The 14,953-nt window shown below is 48.7% G+C and overlaps 1 protein-coding gene across 6 annotated transcripts in view; it reads right to left on the minus strand.

Moving 5' to 3' along the window:
* Positions 1-14,508, minus strand: part of MLLT6 (MLLT6, PHD finger containing) — a 28,053-nt gene extending 13,545 nt beyond the window's left edge. The window contains exons 1-12 of one of the 6 annotated variants that reach the window (XM_078610400.1): positions 14,434-14,508; positions 13,269-13,527; positions 9,890-9,969; positions 7,797-7,851; positions 7,091-7,200; positions 6,829-6,932; positions 4,933-5,026; positions 4,489-4,578; positions 3,213-3,362; positions 2,747-2,773; positions 1,757-1,952; positions 452-1,363 (exon numbers count right to left, since the gene is read on the minus strand). In XM_078610400.1, coding sequence (XP_078466526.1) covers positions 452-1,363; positions 1,757-1,952; positions 2,747-2,773; positions 3,213-3,362; positions 4,489-4,578; positions 4,933-5,026; positions 6,829-6,932; positions 7,091-7,200; positions 7,797-7,851; positions 9,890-9,969; positions 13,269-13,377 — 1,927 coding nt within the window. In that variant the 5' untranslated portion in view covers positions 13,378-13,527; positions 14,434-14,508. The other 5 variants (XM_078610483.1, XR_013587783.1, XM_078610704.1 and 2 more) reach the window with 5 other exon arrangements.
* Positions 14,509-14,953: the final 445 nt, after the last annotated feature.

Consider the following 14,953-nt stretch of genomic DNA (forward strand, 5'->3'; position numbering starts at 1 on the left):
AGAATTCACCACACACAAGCACCGCATACGAAGACAAAGATCCCCTGTATAGCCTTTACAGACTGTTGGGGCAAGTGCTGTTAGCAAGCACCTATGAAGGCCGGCACACGGCACAAGAGGGGGTGGGATGGCCAACACCACGCCCGGCCTCCGTCTCGCTAGTAGCGATGCTTACACACCGCACCGGGTACTCATTTGAGGCCAAGTCGACCTAGGGGAGGCCCAGAACCGGTTCAGATAAACGTCACTCGTGTTGGCCGTGAGTGGGAATCGAACTTTGGTTGCCGGGTTCGTAGCGCATCGTGCTGACCGCTACACGCCCGCTCCACGTGCACAACACACACTGCCACATAAACCAAAATACACCATCACGCATCTCTTGAATGATAAAGATGACAACGACAAGGAAGATAACGTTGATGACGATGGCGACGATGGTGACACGGCGTACCCGAGGCGGGCAGGCCAGGCGGAGGCGGGCTGTGCGAACACGAGCCGGGCGGGGAGGCGCTCGCTGCCCTCATGCTGTGGAAGCTGCCGTTGCGCTGCGACGACGGCGACTTGGCGCTCGAACCGCAAGCGCTGCTCGTCGACGACGCCACCGAGGACGCCGACGAAGAGTTGGAGGAGCTCGATAGGCGCGAGGACGTGGGCAAGGCGTCGGGCCGCCCTGCGCCGCCAGCCCTTCCTCCCCCGCCACCGCCGCCACCTCCTACTCCGCCACCTGTCGCCAGCCCGTCCAGCGCGGGGGGCCCCGCCGCACCTCCGCCAACGGCGCCGCCTCCGGGGCACGTCGCGGCACCGGCGATCGACGAGGCGGCGGCGGCGGGTGGCGGCGCCCCCCCGGGCCCACCGACCGACGCGGCTGCGGCCCTGGCGAGGCCCACCGAAGGCTTGGCCTTCTTGCTCGCCTTGCGCTTGTTCTCCCAGCCGGGGCCCGACTCGTCTTTTCCGGACGAGCAGGGGTGCGAACGCTTCCCAGCCACGGTGCTGAAGCCACTCATGACGTACTCCTCGTAGGCCTTCTCGTATAGTTTGGGGGGCGACGAGTGCTCGTAGGCCTTCTCGTAGAGCCTCGGTGGCGATGCGGTGGGGGCCGGCGCGCACAACGACGGGGGCGGCGGAGGCGGTGGAGGCGGAGCGGCCGAGCCGCCGAGCGCGGCCTTGCTCGGGGCCGCCGTGGGGTCCTGGCAGGCCCCATCCATGGCCTTGGGGCCATCGCGAGTGGCGCCGGAGCCCTGGCCGGATCCTTTGAGGCCGCTCGCCGGCGCGTAACCGTCCTTGTGCGTGTTGAGGTCCACGTAGCCCAGCAGCTCCTGGGCTGACTGCACGAGGCTTACCGACTTAACGGCGCCACTGCCACCTGTGGCGTGCACGTACGATTGTGAGACGTTGCGTCGTAGTCAAGTGGGAAGGGAAGGGGCCATGTGTGGAAACTAAAGTATCAATGGTCGCGTGCAGGGACTCAACTACCAAGGCCACCAATTTCAATGTTTAACTTATGAACATTTTATACCGAAATTTTACTAATTTAAGTCAAACATGTTATTATTCAATACTAGTACAGAAAATGTAAGAATGGATTTTAATGTATTTAATGTATCAAACGATGAATCTTTACATGCCCTATTACTATTGTTACCACAACACATTTTCAAATCAGCATTTTGTCATTATGCACACCGCACGCGTTTTGGCGTGTGGCCCTGGACGATAATGAAATGGCAACTTTTACAAAAAAACTCCCCACACTCACCTTTCTTTCCCTTCTGCCCCGAGCCATGGGGCAGTTTCTTCTTCTTGCCGTCCTGACATTTGCCCTCGGAGCCCTCACTGCCGGTGCCAGAGTGCACCGGCACCTCCTTGAAGTTGGCATGGGTGAATCGAGAAGTCGGGTCGTCTAGGCGCTTGAGCGACGCGTTCAGGAAGGCGCCACTCGGGCTGGTGTACGTCTGTACCACGCGGCATCCGACGGACATCGCCTGCTGTTAATTTATGTAAAGACTAGCTTTACTCGCGTCACTACACATGCCTAATGCCGACCATCACCACTTGCCACTCTTGATAAGCACCGGACATTCACTACTCGCCACTCACCAGACACGCACCACGCTTGGTGATAACGGACCGACACCGAGGAGCATCAAATAAACTCATTTACATTTTCCACTTCACGTAGGCAGCTGCCAAATTAACCCCGATTGGTCAGTGGTGGAAAATGGGAGACCGGACGGTAGTATTTTAATCGAGAGATATTTGTTACATCACTCCAGAGAGCGAAAGTATAACCAGAGAGCCAAATGCAGCACAAGGATGAGAAATAATAGGTTTTACCCTTTCTGGCAATAAAATAGGTGCGTTAAGATGTTCAACCTTCAAATAGACGCCTATTGCAAGGAATCAAGTCTGCATTAACCACACATGCGTGTGGTAAGCATGCAAACAACATGCTTTCATGTTTGCCACAAGTACGTATGTTTAATGCAGACTTGATTCCTTGCAAAAGTTATCTATTTGGTGTTTGAACATATTAACACCTGTTTTATTGCCAAACATGGCAAAAACCTATTGTTATTTTTCATACTTTGATACTGGCAAAAGAATGTCCCATAGGATGAGAAATACACCAATTATCCAGAGAAAGATCGCCCCCCCCCCTTGCCAAAGAACCAAGTTTGATTTTTAAGAGGGTCGCACCCAGGAGAAAAAAATGTTTGATGAAGAGAATAGTTCCGGTGAGAACTACCTGCTCGGCATGTACCGCCTCTTCCATCTGCGTGTCGCAAAGCAATGGATAACGAGCGAATATCAGAGAAGTACGTATTTGGTCACTCCAATTAATCCCCCATCTTTCACGACGATCACACGACGACATGGTCACCGTGGTGAGACACCACCATTAGGCACTACGAATGCGAGTCATTTTACGCGATAACATTTACCTCGCCTATTACGTTCTAATTTTTTTCCCCACCAAAAAAAACACAGAAGCCCTCTCCCGAAGTAAATTACCAAAAAACATGTCAATTATATCTAATTAATTTGTCTTGGAAAGTAAACAAGAATAAACGGACTACACCTTGTCAAGCGTGCACGGGAACAAAACCGCCTTTGGTGTTTAATGCCACCCAAACCCTCCCGAAAATGGCACAGCAAAAGGGACCTCTGGGAAAAATAAGACAATTAAGGACATCGATGGCATGACTTCTGACCTTCTCAGTGGTGACGGTGAGGGAAGGCAGTAGGGGGCTCGGCTCCCCCACTCGTTTATGCCTCTTTTGCTTTTCCTTCTCTCGATTCTTCTGCAAACACGGAACGGGTAATGAGCCGGGCTGGGATCCGGATTGACCCAACGTGCCTCCCTGTGTTTTTGCACAGTGCGCACATCACCACTTGTCAGTCGTGTCACATCAAGCGCTTTACCACAACTTGCACATTTTTCCCGAACAATTCGCACGAAGACTCAATGCCACACCCACAAACGGAATTCCATAAAACCCGTTTGGGCACGTCAGGACAACCGGGACAAACCTCACACAAAAATGTGATGTTCTCTGCAGGTGTCCGACAAAAGCCACTGGAACTCTAAGCCACTGGGAGACAGTGTCTGGCAGTACTACGTACGGTGCGAAAGAAGTTCAACATTCACACACACACACAGCTTTGCAGCCGGTGTGCCGCGGTATTTTTGGAATTATAGGAAGGGAAAGAACCTCAAACACCCAAAAGCCCACCTCCCGCCTTCCTGTCTCCATTGGTCGTGGCAAAGCAGACAGCCATCAGTCCCTACCCCCCGCCTTCATAACTCCCTCCAAACAGATACGAAGGCATACACAGAAACTAAGACACATGCAGAGACACACAGAGACCAAGCAGACTGTTGTATTGAAGGATACATACATGTATTCACAGGAACGTATCAGTACAGAGACTGGTACAGCAGTACAGATTGCATCCCTGTAGTACTGACACTGATCTAGCAGTATTCACTGGGATGTATTAATACTGACGGAGGATCATTATCCTAAATCAGTGTTCTACACCAACTTTCAGAGGGGGGCCACTTTCGCCGATAAGACATCGTCAGTATGAGGGCCACCACATATTTGAAACCATTGGGTGTGACAGCACGATGGGGGGTGTTTTCACATTTATGTATTGTCGGGGGCTGCTCGTCAAAGGCCGCATTAAAGGCCACCAGTGGCCCGCAGGCCTTGCAATGAAGAACACTGGCCTCAATAGACTCCAACTTTACTAACTAACCCAATACCCATCAGTCCTGACAGATACTCAGTAGCACTGAGACTCATGAGTAATGATAAAAAAAACCAATGCGACTGAGACTCATTGGTACCCAATGAATCCCAGGAGCACTGAGACTCATTTGCACTGACTGGGAACCCAGCAGCACTGACCGAGCCTCATTAGGACTGAGCGCATCCCGTTTGCACGGACATGGACACAGCGTGTGCAGCGGCACAAACGAACCTTCTTGTCGCGCTCGTGTTTTTCCTGAGAGTGCGACGCAGCCTCGCCGAGCCCGGCATCAAACGCACTCCGTCCGGCCGGGCGCCCCTTCTGTTGGACAACACCGTGAGCGTTACAGTGGCAGCAGCGACAATCACAACATCGCCGCTAATATCAAGCCTGCACCAGCAGTGCCAACTACCTACGTAAGCATCAATGTCCTGATACTATAAAACTAAACTATTTTGTATTTTACCAGGTAAGGTCCACTGAGCTATGTAGCTTTCAGAAGCGACCTGGCCACAAATGATAAATAAACGCTGCGACTTATCACGTGGAAATTTATAGCAGCCAAATACAGTAGACTCGATTATCCGCTTGCGGCGTATCCGATTTGTTTTAGCAAGCAACTGCAATTAAGAGTGAGATAGGAACGTCACAAACTCCACGACACGTGCCATTTACCATCTTGCTGTAGTGGTACTTGCAGTAGCCACAGTACTTGACATTGTCGGCCCCCACTCCCTCCTCCTCGCACAGCAGGCCGGCCATCTGCGCGCTGTGAAGGCACACACTGGCATCACTATGTGCAGCAGGCATCGCACTGAACTATAATCACAATTTTTTTTTATTTACCAGGTAATGCCCACGGAGCTATACAGCTCTTTTTCAGAAGCGACCTGGCCACACAAATGATAGATCGAAGAAGTGGCCTATCGCCACGTGGAAATGTATAGCAGTAGCCAAATACTCTGAACGCGTGATGTTGATTCTAAATGTGGAGGGAAAAACCGGAAAACCCGAAGAAAAAGCCACGCGACCACGGGGAGAGAGACACGCAAACTGCAAATATACAGCAGGCATCAGGGTCAAGATCGAACCTACAACCTCCTGCATACCAGGCGAGGTAGTTAACATCTCGCCACCGTGCCGCACCACATGTATAGGTGCGCGGCCACACTGAAGCAAGCACATATGTACTCCCCTTCAGATACCGACACCTGGGCATGTTATGGCCATCGCTGCTGGCAACTGACCCTGGTAATAGTTGCTGCAGTTTTCCAACGTAAAGGAAATGCAGTTTCCCAAATCTGAATGTCATCGGTTCTTCCCCCCTGATGGGCTATTGGAAAGGCAATTTCCAACCAGATCACAGAGGTCACATGACAACCCCCAGAGTTGTGTGTATGCTCTCAACCAATAATTGTTATTAAAATACACCTAAATAAACTGTCCTCGTTGGCCAGAAAAAAACTCCGTCACTCTATACCATCATACAATTAAAACAGGTCCGTTAGCGTACACATGTGGGAGAGTACCACCGTATAAACTCTGGGTGGGAAATTCCGTATAAGACTTTCAAATACCTTCGTGGGCCGCACATAAACACACACTTGAGAAACACTTCTGTTAACGCAAGATGCCCTTGTAGCGAACGAAATGACCGAATGCATTAACATTAAAAGTACAACATTGTCCTTTCATGCCAACTCAGTGAGGCCAAATCCGTTGCAACGACGGATTTCGTTTTTGGGCCATTTTCAAGTGGCAGTGGAGCATCTGAAATGATGCCTCGGGCCATAGGATCCTCACCCCTGCTGATATAAACCAACACTATTATAAACTACTGTCGTCCCTCGGTTAACAGTGACATCGTTGAAAGTTTTTTTGCTTAACATTTCGCCTCCGACAGGACCGCATCGTTTCGACTAACGTTAAAATGTTGATTAACGGTGTTCATAAAATACTTTTCTAAAAAAAAAAAATGTAGATTTTTTTCGATTTAAAGCTTTCGTGACTGCAGGGATTCATCTTCTTGGTTCTTTCGGTAAAGTCACGTAGAAGGGAAATAATAAGATAATGTTTCAGCCACAACGGAAGACAGACCTGTTCTTCACCTGAAGACGGCTGCTTGCGTTGTGGCCGAAACGTCGTGAGAATTATTTTATTATGTTTCATTTTTATTATTTTATTATTGCCCTTCTACGTGACTTTACCGAAAGAACCAAGAAAATGTTGATTAACGATTTGTTTGCGTTATGCATACAATGGCGCCAACTTCGGCCAATCCGCGCGCTCGTAAGCGGGCAGAGCGTGCACTCGGCCAATCAGCGATGCCCATTTGAGCGTTTAGACCACTATGGGCTTTGTTTATATTATATTTCTATTTTGGCAGTGGAAACAGCTCTCTTGCAGACGTGATTTTTTAAGACTTTCTTTTTTATTACATGTGAATTCAATCAACTTATTTTGGTTAACAGAAGTTTTCGTGGAACGGATAAAAAAAAAGTTTAACCGAGGGACTAATGTATAATGTTTTGTGTGTGTATGCATCTGTGCAGGCATGAGCGCTCATTGTACCATGTGACATGAAAAGCCTGCCGGCACCCATGCTTGTTGCAGGTCATGCAGGCGCCCGTGGCCGCCTTGCTCTCGCGCCCTTGCTCTTCGCACAGGTAGCACGTCTGCGTGCGGCAACGCGGCGACAACGAAGCGGCACTCCCTCAGCTCGGCCGAAACGGAAAAGTGCGACGCGACATGGCTCGGCAAAGAATGGCGCCTCTTGGGAGAGGCGGCGATGGCTCCGACGGGAAGTGCAGCGGGGGAGGCGGGCGGCACTCACCTTATTGTAGCGATCGTGAGGCACGTACTGGAGTACTATGGGCTCCATGGTGGACACATTTGCAAACTGAACCTCAGGAATATATAGCGCACACACCACGTGTGCCCAGCCTGCATGCCCGAGGTGAGAGAAAAATTGCCGTCAGCGTGCACCTATGAAGAGACGAGCTCGATGCACACGCCAACGACTACGTCGCCACCCCCCACATGCGTATACATGAAGATGCATCGTAACATTACGGATAGCAGGTACAAATGTTTGTAGCGAGATACTTAATTAGGCTGACGTGCCATACAAGGGGGTCAAGTGACCAGTACTGTACTATGACCGTCCATCTTTGTCTCCGCTTTGCAGTTGTTAAGTAACCATGCAACAGTGTAGACACACAGGTGATTGAATCGACGACTTTTGGATTCAATGTACCACGCATTAAACGTGCGCAGACATTCAACGATGTGGCAATGCAAACCAGCGGCAGATTACAGAACTGATTGTAACGAGGAAGGCCAAGTTACCCACTTCCTTTTTGGACGTTTTATCTCATCAGGCTCATTGGGCCATGAGATCCGCTTTCACGAGTGGGCATGTGAGAAGGATAGCGTGGGCTCGTCTCTGGTGGAAGCCCACCGATCCGAACAGCATGCCACACAAGCTCGCCCTTCCCGTCTGTGGATGTAACCATTTTCCCTGATGGCCAGTCAGTTACCTCCGTTATCCGTCCTCTTCAATGCTCCATCCTTATGTGGACAAAGCTCACATCTCTGTGGGAACATCAATCAGCGTTGCGTGCGTTAACATCGAGCAGCAGGTGACGATGGATCAGAGGGTTTGAATGCACTGCAGGGATCTACATCCAAAGTGCGCCGTCTGCCGCGACACATACGTTTAAAAAACACACGAAGGCGCATTCTGAAAGCAGGCCCATTTGCCACACACTTGAACAAGTCGGCATCTTTCCCATTGAAGCCATGCGATCAATCAAACCCACGTGTGCATGTAAATAGTTCACAAATTACTATTGACAATGGTGACCCTTGCAGGAAGATAATGAGTAAAAAGGGACACACCCTGGGGTTTTTTTTTTTTAAGGAGCAATCTGACAAGCCGCTGACCGTTGACCCAACACTCAGCATGTGCCAATTGTGTTTGCGCCCCGAACGTGCAACAAAAAAAATTGAGCCTCTTATTAAAATGATAAAACCCAAAAATGTGGTTTCTCTTAGACAACGCCTGGCACAGACAACCAAACTGGAATTAAGATAACGAACAAATATGAATGTAAAAAATCGCTATGCTGCGTTAACATTCGAACCGAGGTCTGTGCAACAAAAACATTTAACTAATGTACATATACAGCCCTTTTGAAGGCCTCCAATGCCATATGGGTCACCATGCTGGTCAATAATGCGGGTTAGCGAATGTGAGTGTGATATGGGAGCACGTAAGCAAAATACAAGAGTGGATATTTCTGCACTGCCAAATGCTGGCCCTGACTTAGCTCTACAATAAAAAAAAATACTCTTAATGTACAAAGTATGAATGGGGCATTTTAACAGATAGGCTTTCACCACCAATATTATTTATGATGAAGTTTTTTCGGTTAGATCGCGTAAAGGTAAATTTGTCGTACACCTACCTCCACCAGTCACAGCAAATTAGTAAGGTTGTCACATGAACAGAACCAGCAAAATGTCACTCAATTGGTAATGTTGTAGGTGTGTTCCATCACACCGGTGTGGTGGAGCAATACATGCCAGGTCAACCTTACTAATGGTCTGTGTTGGGTGGAGGTGGGTATACGACACAATTACGCAAACTAACCCAACAAACTTTATCACGAATAAAAGGGGCATCTCAAGACTGTACCAAAAAAAAAAACCTTGAATAAGTTGCATGGAGGGACGTGGAATGCAGCAGTGCATGGGAGCGTTAGCATCAAACGTGGCAAGCGGGGAAGAATCTGATTCGCGCACCCATTCTAAGCAGGAGGGGCTCTTGTCGGAGGCTGTCATCGCCTGCTGTCACCCATTGAAAACGCCTCCACGCGGCCGGGCACACAGACACAATAGTGTCTTCAGTAGCTATTTATGCACGCAGAATGCAGAGCGCACTACACGGCAAGCCAAAGATAAAAGTGCGGTGCCGCAAGTTGCTATTGTGACCTGAAGAAAAACCAACGGTTCGAAATCCATTTTGGCAAAGAAGAAAAATCTTTCCTGAAATCTCCAATGTTTTTTTTAGGCACAAAGTACACCTTCCTTCAGAAGGATGGTATTAATTTCCCTTTCCAAGACTGGGCAAAGATAACAAGTGGCTATTAAATAGTTTTCCTCTTCAAAAGTATTGCAGCTCAGTTACTTAACTAAGCAAATAACATATCTACCTATTCATTTGTTAAAATGTACCTATTTTTCACACTCGTGATAGACACCAAAATGTTCATGCAAAAATCAGTCATTGATCTCTATGCAAATAAAATGCACATATGCTGTTGTTTTCATGCTAATATTTTAAAGTTGTACAAATTACACAGAATACCTAAGAAAACAAACAATACAGTAGAAAAATGGGACAATAAGAAATGATTTAATGGGGGGGGGGGGGGGGGTTGGTGTTGAATCGTTACATGCCGATAGCAATGCTAAAGTATCGCAAAAGATTAAGAAGCATTCTGAGGTCCTAGGCCACTACTAATGTAAGTAGGTGGACAGTCTTGAATGCATGTAGAGCGATCATGCACATGTGCAGGGTGAGCATGCATGCATGTGTGAAAGTGTGCAGGACCATTTGCATACTCACCACTCGCGCTGCTCGCTCCTGCGACTCACACTTTCGGCAGAACCACGGCCCCGTGGGGACATGCACTATCCCGTAACAAGCTGCGGACGACAGCAGCAGGCGCATGATGTAACGGGGAGGGCCATGTGCGAGTACACATACGCACACCAGCCAGATAACACGACACTGCCTGGTTATAAAACTACGGTGCACAGCGTGCATTAAAACATCGATTAAGTTTTACCGATTTAATTACACGTTTTAATTTCTTATCAATATCTTACGCCACAGTTTAAACGTGTCGTGAATTAACTATTAATTGCGATTATATCATTGGGCAATCGTTCAATCTGAGCAGTTGGACAGGAACGTGTTAGCAAGCATTGGATCTCACAACAAAGTCACAGTCATTAATAAATAGAATTTCCACATCTGTCCAATACACATTTTGTGTTAAGTCTTCTGAAGGTGTATTTTACTTGATACTTATGAACAAATTCCAACAACACTTGTGATAAAAGTTGTGAAAGTGATATTGAAAGAGAAATTATTTTAGGAAGAAATTACATGAACTTGTGAAAAAAATATATTGACAGGTACCCTTCATGTCACCAGTTAAATTAACAAAGTATGTAGACTGATGTTTTTTTATGCAAATGTTTTAAGTGGCAGGATGAACCACAGCCTGTTTAAAAACATATATATATATAACTCTTCATCAGGTCTTGGTACTCAGTTTGTAAATGTTGTTGCTTCCAACACACCGGTGTGTTGTACTAGTGACGAATTGGCATGTTCTGTTCATATGACAACCCTTACTAGTTGGCTGTGCCGGGTGGTGGCGGGTTTTAACACATTTCTATATTTATGCGATCTAACCCAAAAACCTCTATTATGCTTCGTACTGTTAACTTCTAAACAATACAGAAATAATCTTTAAACACAGAAAACCCTAAGGCAAGGGGCCTCCTAGGTTATGTTTGCAAGTAAAGTGGTGTTAGGACTAAGGCCGGTGTCAAGGATTATGGGTGATCTCCGATTATCTCTTGAGCAGCTTGAAAGAGAAAATGAGTTGCACGTCTTGTTGTTCATCGTAAAAATATCAACCACGGCCTCGTAAGATGCATCATCCTCAGTACTGGAACTGTAAATACGAAGTTCCATGTACTTGGAGGCTGACAATAGAGATGTCAGGCAAGATTGAGCCAGTGAATCGTATTGCAAATGTACACACATGAGCGTTATTTAATACTAGGTGAGAACCCATTGATACAAAACTATATTATGCAAATAATATATATATATTTTCACTACTACATTAATGCCAGCATGCCACAGTAATAAATAGGTTTCTGTGTGAAAGGACCAAAATACCCAGAGAAATTCCATACTTAAGAATGGAAAATTCAAGTCCACAAAGAGGGTTCTTGAGCCACATTTCCATCCTGTTATCTCCTTGGTCCTCTTGCAGCCCAGGGGATTTGGGAGTTTAATAAACATATCGATGAGCCAAAGACCCTTGCCTCTAAATTTCTGGACCATAGTGGTGTGCGCCAGTATGTCGTGCCCATCAGTCGTTAATTTGTCGAACGGTATTAGTCTACATCGAATGAAGATAATGTTACACAAACTGCATTTGACTGTATGTCTGCACGGTAATTTTATACCACGTAGATTGTTGTAGCACACTACTGGTACGAAACAGTGGTATTTGGTGATTCGTCCTGACCACAGTGTTGTATAGTTTACACAGTGTCAGTTCTGCACTCAACACTGAATGCACTTCTCACATTCACTACAATTCGGCAGGCACAGGTTAGGTGTCCTTTGACAAACATTATTAAGTCTACGGCAGATGCTACTGTTAATAATCCAGTGTTCGTGTCTACAATTTGGGCAGTTGCCGCCCCCCACCCTCTACCACCTCTCATTTCCATGGGAGTGCGAGTTAGCTGGCAATTCTGGCACTGTCCCCCCATGTCTCCTCTGGGGCTGCCCTGAATTCTATGTCACTATTCTGGCCAAAATGGAGTACATTACCAAATGTGAATAAGAAATATTGTAGGCAGAATGAAAATTTAATTTTACATACTACGTAAGTGATCCAACTAACTTATGTGACAACTTGAGTAACTTGGGAAAAAACTGTGAAACTCCGTGTTATCAACACAACTTGAGTTGTCATTCAAGTGCTGGGAGAAATCAGGCCAACTTGAGTACACTCAAGTTCACTTGAGTTGGTGGCCAATGACAAAAAGGTGGAAGTGGAATGTTCCACTTAGATTCTCACGTCTCTCAATGTACAAAAGTTACTGGCCAATGATTGTTAGCCGTATATATAGCGGACAAGCCTCTCGGCAGGGTCTCTACACTACCTTTATAGAGGTGAGGTCTATCATGTCACCTGACATCATGCGAGAAACACCTGCGTTAAAGGATAATGGTTTTGAACTCGTCTGATATGAGCTGGAAGAGTCGAGGACTACACCACCCACAGGGATAAACATATAAAAGTCGCGCCAAATACAGAACATAAATCGATGCGGTCCATTGGTCTATGGGCATTTCATACAAATGTTTTTCTGCAGCATAAAACTGGGTCAGTTGTATGTTCTCGGTCTCATCAACAAACACAAATGAATTACATAATCTACTTTTGCCTGGTGTTTGCAATGAAGCCTGCATATATGGAGTTTTCCTGTTCTCCCCGTGGTCGCATGGATTTTTCTCCGGGTCCTCCGGTTTTTCCCTCCACATTTAGAAACGTGCGTTTATATTATTTAGCCGCTATAAATGTCCACGTGATAAGCCACTTCGATGAGAAATAATTTGTGCCCAGGTCACTTCTGAATAGCTCCGTGGGACTTACCTTTAAAAAAAAGTTAACACTAAGGCTTTCACGACCAATATCATCCATAATAGTTTTTTTTGGGTTAGATCTCGTAAATATAAATGTGTCGTTATACCCACCACAAATCTGGCTGCCGCCTGATGCCAGATTGTAAATGTTATAGATTTGCTCTCCCAATACATCGGTGGGCTGTACTAGTAACGAATTGGCATGTTTTGTTTACGTGACAAACCTTACTAAATTGGCAGTGTCGGGTGGTGGCGGGTTTAACGACACATTCATATTTACGCGATAAAACCCCAAAGAAAACCTTTATAATGCAAAATAGTTTAGTTTCTAATAGCCAGCATGGAATATTCTCATGAATGAACCTTTAACTCGCACCGTAACCACAAGCCAACGTCACAGCAGTGAAAACATCTGGTGGCAGTGAAAGCACGCATCCCACACGTGGCCAGTTCGAAAAACCTCTGCTGCAGTAGAACGAGAGAGCACCTCATTAAAGGGAATGAGGGCAGGCGAACCGCGGAACCGACATCGCATCCTCACCTTGATGCACGGCCACGCTGCAGCCGTGTCCATCGCAATACACGAGCGGGTTCTCAGCCCAGCCTCGCTCGTCAGAGCACACACAGCACCCGCCGACCATCTCCTTCATCGCGCTCGGGCCCAATAAGCCAAGCGCGGGCCCCGTCCAGACGCCACCGCCACCACCAGCGCAGCCTGCGCCGCCAGCGCAGCTGTCGTGTCCGCCTCCTCCTCCTCCTCCCGCCGCCGCCGCCGCGTCCGTGCCGACGCGGTCCAACCGCTAAGAGGCACGAGAAGAGACAGAGAACAACAACAACCACAACAACAATAGTGTCAACGCAGCAGACGCAGTCAGTCAGTCAGTCTCACGCGCGCGCGCGCAGATTAAAACAAAAACAGGCTGGACATTGACAACGTCACACGCACATGGCAATGCGGAGGAAAGGCATTAACACGGCGGAACGCAGAGACAAGCAGTTACACACGCAGGTATACAGAGACACGGCGCGACAGCGAGGCGCACACACAGGGGCACACTCACGAGGTATAGCCACACAGACGCGCGTTGAAAGAAACGCACGGAAACACGGAAGCAGAAAATAAGACGCAGAAAAAAGTCGAAAGAGGGGCAGCAGTAGCAGTGGCGGCGCATCGGGACGGCGCCGAGAAACGAACGCGGCAACACGCGGGCAAGTCTCGCTCGGGGAGCCACGTACACAACAACACGCATCATCGACCTACACAGACGTAGAGAGACACCGAGAGACAGAGAGGAGCGGGTGGAGTTTAAACCCTCGCCGCCACGCAGGGAGAGAGGCCGCGCCGGCATTGCCCCCACAATGGTGACGGTGGCCTCTTGGGCCAGGCGGGCACGTGGGGGGCGGCTGAGGAGGAGGGGGGGGGTGGGAGTTCAACTCGCCCTCGCCTTTACCGCACTCCCATCGCCCTGCGTCGTCGTTGTTGCTATCCCTCTACGTGTCGCGATCGCTACGGCGCACGGCGCGGTGGTTACGGTGGTCGTGGTTGGCGGCGGGAGTTGTGCTCGGATGGGCGGGGTAGGGGAGGGGGGGTCAGTGAGGCCTAGTCATCAGGCCACCCCGGGTGACCCCTCCGGCGGCAGGAGAACTAGGAAACGCGGGGCTCCCGACGCGACCCCGAGTGCGCGCGCGCGCGCGCGGCCTCTTACCGACGGCGAAGGGCGCGCGGGTCACGTGGCCCAAGCCTCGTGACGTCACCCGGCTTAAAGCGGGGGGGGGGGTATCAGGGAGGGGAGATGGAGGAGCCGCGGCGGTGGGGGGTCAAGTCACGTGGTACGAAGCCTGCGCGCGAGCGCGCGCGCGCGGCCCTCGTGACATCACGCGGAGTTGGGAGGGGCTATCGTGAGTGGGGGTGGTCTCGGTCGTCACGTGACGCAGCCGCTTTAAATAGTGTGACGTCAAGGCGGCCCGCAGGAGGTCGTGGGTTCGATCCCGACGCTGATGCCTAAAATAAAATAAAATGTTTCGCTCCGGATGACCGCTGCAAAGTATGATCTGTGTTTTGATTTAGTGTGCTGATCTTAAAGGTGCATTGAATTTGTTTTTGATACTCCGACTGATGCTCCTACTGTTGTGGAGTGACTCATGCAGCCAGCTATGGCTACAGGGTTTTGGTGGTACATGTGGTTTATGGCGTTTATTGTGGAAATTCGGTGACAGTTCCTATGA

This window comes from Lampetra planeri, chromosome 1, assembly GCF_965212315.1.
Source record: "Lampetra planeri chromosome 1, kcLamPlan1.2.h2, whole genome shotgun sequence".
NCBI classification, from domain to species: domain Eukaryota; kingdom Metazoa; phylum Chordata; class Hyperoartia; order Petromyzontiformes; family Petromyzontidae; genus Lampetra; species Lampetra planeri.